At 68.5% G+C, this 4,668-nt stretch overlaps 1 protein-coding gene across 1 annotated transcript; it reads left to right on the top strand.

Moving 5' to 3' along the window:
• The first annotated feature begins 201 nt into the window (after positions 1–201).
• LOC129392852 (protein FAM246C-like) lies at positions 202–3,919 on the top strand. The gene is made up of 2 exons (XM_055091320.1): positions 202–331; positions 3,294–3,919. Exons 1-2 carry the CDS (start codon positions 202–204, stop codon positions 3,917–3,919), a joined length of 756 nt encoding a protein of 251 aa, XP_054947295.1.
• The last annotated feature ends 749 nt before the right edge of the window (positions 3,920–4,668 follow it).

Genomic DNA, 4,668 nt, shown 5'->3' with positions numbered 1-4,668 from the left:
GGACGTGCTGCAGGAAACTGAAGACGCACCTTGGTACCCGGTGCCCAGGGCTATCAAGGAACCGGACCTGGGCCTCCCCGAGACCCACGGGGCGCCCTCTCCCCTCTCTCCAGGACGGCCGAGGTGGGCGAAGGTGGCAGAGGGCGGGCCTGGAGGAGACAGGGCAAGCCAACCTGCGGCCCAGGGTGAGCGCCGGGGAGGATGGCGGACCCCGAGACCGGGACAGGACTGCGGAGGGACCAGTGCACGTGCGCGGGGGCGCCTATGCACACGCGTGTGCAGTGCGCGCGGGAGCGTGTGCGCGGCCGCGGGGAGGGTCGCCGTGTACGGGGTGAGTGTGTGCAGGTGTGCACGGGTGTGAGCGGAAGGCTTTCCAGAGGCGCCCCTGCGCGCTGGGACCCAGACGGCCAGGGCTCTGGTGGGGAGCAGGGACAGCGCTCTCTCTGCTCTGGAGCCACTCGCATCCCTCTGGGACAACTGGGCCCTCACGGAGACCTGCACTGGCAGCCCCGCCCCCCAGGGCGGCACCTACGTGCCCGGCGCCAGCTCCGCCCCCTCCTGGGCGGGACTCCCTGCCCTACCCGGCGGGACTCCCTACCCTAAGTCTCTGAGCCTCAGACAAGCGCTGTCCAAAGTCCCCAGGCCAAGCAGGAGGGAGGTTCGGTGACTCGGCCAGGCCGCCTGGGTCTCCCGCAGAGCTCTGAGGCCCCCGCTCACCAGCACTTCAGCTCCTCTTCCTGCAGCCGTGCCTCCACCTCTCCTCCCACCTCAGGGACCCGCCAGCCCACGTCTCAGCTGAGGGTCAGCACCCCCAAAACCGGACACAGCATGAGGGGATGGGGACAGCCTGGGTCTCATCTCACCGCCCACCTCGGCCCCTGGGCCCCTGGAAACCCCCTGCCCCGCAGGCCTCTCCCGGTCCCACAGTCACCCAGCAGGGCCCAGCGGACCTTGGGGACCCCATCTACGCCCCCTCCAAGTAAGCCCTCGAGGACGCCCACAGACCCCAACGGACAGGGACGTGGGCGGTGATCAGCACGCACTTGGTGCAGATCCAAAGGTGAGGGCGGGGGAGCTGGGGGGGTGGGGCGCAGTGGGGGGGAGTGGGGGGATGAGAGGGTGGGGGGTGAGCCAGCTGCCCCTGAGCACAGAGACCACCTCCATTTGTCCAAAGCACTTACAGGACAAACACAGTTATGCTTGTGGAGCCACAGAACATTGTGGAAGGATAACACGGACCCATTAACAGGAGGACCTGGGGCCTGGGGAGGGAAGGAGACTCCCTTTGCGCTCTAGCCCTTTGGTGCTGCCCCCACCGCGGTTCACTTTCCAGTGAGTAGAAATGAATTAAGAGAAAGAGGAGGGGGCGGGGGCTGCAGCCGGGAAGGAGCCCCCCGCCCGCCGTGTGCTTTCCCTGGCAGCGCCGGTCCTCCCCTGCCCTGGGAGCCAGGAGGACACTGGGACGCAGGGACGGCTCCCTAAGAGACCTGAACCCAGGGGTTTACACTCAGCTGAGGCCACGGGTCCTGGGGGTCTCCCTGCGAAGTCCCGCCCTGCAGGGGGAGGGGCTTGTGCCTCTGTCACCTGCAGCTTCGGCCGGGGCAAAGGCCTGGAATCAAAGTTCCAACGGGAAGCTCTTCCTCTCTCTGGCCTTACTTTTCCAACAACTGTAAATGGGCAGTGGGTGGGAAGAGGGTCTCTCCCGGTGCCCTGCGGCCCCAGGGTCCTCGGAGCGACGCCTTGTCCCCGGACATGAACGTCCACCTCGGGGCCCAGATTCCAGGGTAGCGCACGCTCGCGTTCTGTGCTGTGTTGTGGGTCTGTTTGTGGTGCACGCTGATGGGGCTCTTGGGTGGTGTCAGGGTGATGGCCGTTCTGTGGTGACAAGTGAAGTCTGGAGTCCAGTGCAGTTGTGGGCGGGGCAGCCCCATGCAACCTGGCTGCCCCTAGGAGCACCCGCCATCTCTTTGGTGTGTCCATCAGGCCAAGTCATCACCTCTGTTTACAACCCCCACCCCGTGGCCCCCACCACTCCCAGGACATAGTCCGAGGCCTACAGGGATCTGCGGTCTGGCCCCGCTCCCTCTGAAGCCCTGGTCCTGCCATTCACTTTTCCAGATCCTGTGTACACCTCACACCTGCCACAGGGCCTTTGCATGGCTGGTCCCATACTGAGACCCTCCTCATCCTCACCACCACCACCGCTCTTCTCCCAGCCTAGCTGCCACTTCCCCGTGGAGGGCCCTCGGGGAGCCCCACCTCTGGGCTCCTGCAGGCTGCTGTCTTCCACCCCCAGGGGCCATTCACTGAGCCGAGCAAGGTCTCTCTCCTCCTGTATTCCCACCAGCTTTCACACCGGCTGGGGAGCATGCCCTCTGCCTCGTCCATGCTGCACCACTAGGGCGAGTGTGTACACGTGGGCACCCACATGTTCAGTATGTGTGTGCGCGCAGGCTGTGCACAAGGGTATCCGGGCCGTGTGTGTTTACACAGAAATCACAGCTCTGACCGATGGCGCAGCTGCAGCCACGGAGGCTGGAGGCCACAGGGTTCCAGAGGACAATGGGATAGTGTGGGTTTGCTGGCTCGGATGGAGTTAACAAAACCCTCCAGGTTTGGGGTTTGGGGGGCGGGGTTAGAGCTTTACTCCCAGGGGTCCACCTCTTGCACACAGCCAGTTACAGGACCTGCCACAGGTAAAATGTGGTTCGGTTAAATACTGCCATCCAGGTCGCACATTCACACAGACCTGCTCGGCGCCACACACACACATGTGGCAGTTTGCATGCCTGCCGGCCGGACACGCACGTGCACGTGTAACACACATGTACACAAACATGGGCCTCACGCCCGTGCACAGGGCACGGAGGTACGGGGGCCCGGCGAGTGTGGGGAGACACAGGTGACAGCGCTCCCGCCCTGACGCGGGAGCGGCGGGACCGGCGAGAGGGCGGGGGCGGCCAGGGCTGCCCAGGATGGGGCGGGCGCCTGGGCCACGGAAGAGACGGAAGGGGCGGGCAGGCGGCCGGCGGCGCGGGCGCCCTCTCTCGGCCGAACGCGACAGCGCGCCGCCCTCCGCCACCGCCACCGCAGCCCCGCGCCCGCCGCCCCTGCCTGAGCTGGAGGCGTCCCCAGGGGGCGGGCTTGGGCCCCAGGACTCGTTCCGGAGGCGGGGCCGGGCCGAGCGGGCCGGCCAGGGGCCGAGGACTCCGCGGGAGGTTGCTCGCGCCCCGCTGCTCGTCTGGCCTTGCCGGGTCCGCCTCGTGCCCGTCCCCGCGGCCGCGCGTCCGCAGGCGCCCAGCTGCCTCCGGACCCGGCCGGTCGGGACGCCGCAGACCCAGCACGCTGCGGGCCCAGCACGCTGGACATCGGGACGAGCGCCGAGGGCCTGAGCCGGAAGGGCTCCGAGACCCCCACCCTCGCCCCCATTTCACGGACGCGGCCACAGAGGCCCGAGAGGGGCCGGAGCCTGCGGACAAGGGAGGGCTCGACAACTTGGCTGCGTCCCCTCCCGGCCCAGGGTCTGGAGGAGAGCGGCGTGATGCCGAGGGCGACGAATCGTCTTTTCCGCCCCCGCGCGGGAGCGTGGCGGGGACAAGCGCCCTTCTCCGGGATCGGAGGCGGCAAACTCCCTGCTCGAGCCTCCGCGCCGCGCCCGCCCGCGGAGCCGCGCGCCGCCCTGGCGCATTCCCGCCGGCCTCGCGCTCGGCCCCCCGCTGCCCGGGCTCCGGTGCTCCCAGGCTGGTCCCCCCACCCGCCCCCCGCATCCAGGAGCAACAAGTCTGAAAGCAGCGCCGAGCGCCAGCAAGCTAGCCGGGAGGAAGGGCGCCGGGCCGGGCGCGGGGCGCTCCGGGATCCCGGAACGCGCGCAACGTCCGCCTCCGGGGACCGGGCGCGGGCGGCGGGCGCTCGGGGCTGACTCGGTGGGCGGCCCACACCCCCTCCCAAGGCCCAGACTCTGCACGGGCGGGGGCGCGCCCAGGAGCCCCCGCCCCCTCCTTCGCCTGCTTGACCTTGCTCGGGTACTCAAAGCCGGACCCGGCGGCACCCGGGCGTCCGGGCGCAGAGTTTCACTGCCGCCTGCGGTGGTGAGGGAGCGGCTCTCTCCCTCGACCTCCCTCGCTGCCTCGGCGGCGGCGGCGGGGGTCGCCAAGAAATGAAAGGCTTCGGGTTCTAGGAGACGCTCTGGCCGCCTCCTCAGAACCCAGATACACCGTATATGCCACCTCCGGATGTGAAAAGGGACCTCAGCCTCCCGTTTGCCCTCTCCACCCGGCCCGCGCGGCCGCTGCTCGTAGGGGGCGTGTGTCTGTGTCGTGGCGGAAGGCACTGGGGGTCCCCTTAGGTCCCGAGGGTGGGTTGGGAGCGCAGACCTCCCGGCCCCCTCCCCAACACGTTCGCCAATCCGCTCCTCTGGGGCGTGGGTGCGCGCCCCCTGCCCACCCACACACCTGCACACCTTTCAACTCCTCGGGAGTTGCCGCTAAGGAATCCTCGACCCAGACCCGGGGGAATGGGACGTGTTGGGGAGCGCGCGGAGGGAAAGGGTGCTGAAGGGGGGGCGGGTTAGGACTCGTCCGGTCCCATCCTGGCTCCCTGCGCTCCAAGAAACTTGGAAGCCAAAAATAAAAGTGGGGAGGGTAAGGTGCCCAGCGGGCCGGGGTTTGG

Source organism: Physeter macrocephalus, chromosome 15, assembly GCF_002837175.3.
Source record: "Physeter macrocephalus isolate SW-GA chromosome 15, ASM283717v5, whole genome shotgun sequence".
Classification (NCBI taxonomy): domain Eukaryota; kingdom Metazoa; phylum Chordata; class Mammalia; order Artiodactyla; family Physeteridae; genus Physeter; species Physeter macrocephalus.
The sequence above is the reverse complement of the archived record's forward strand: the minus strand, read 5'-3'. Positions and strand labels throughout refer to the sequence as shown.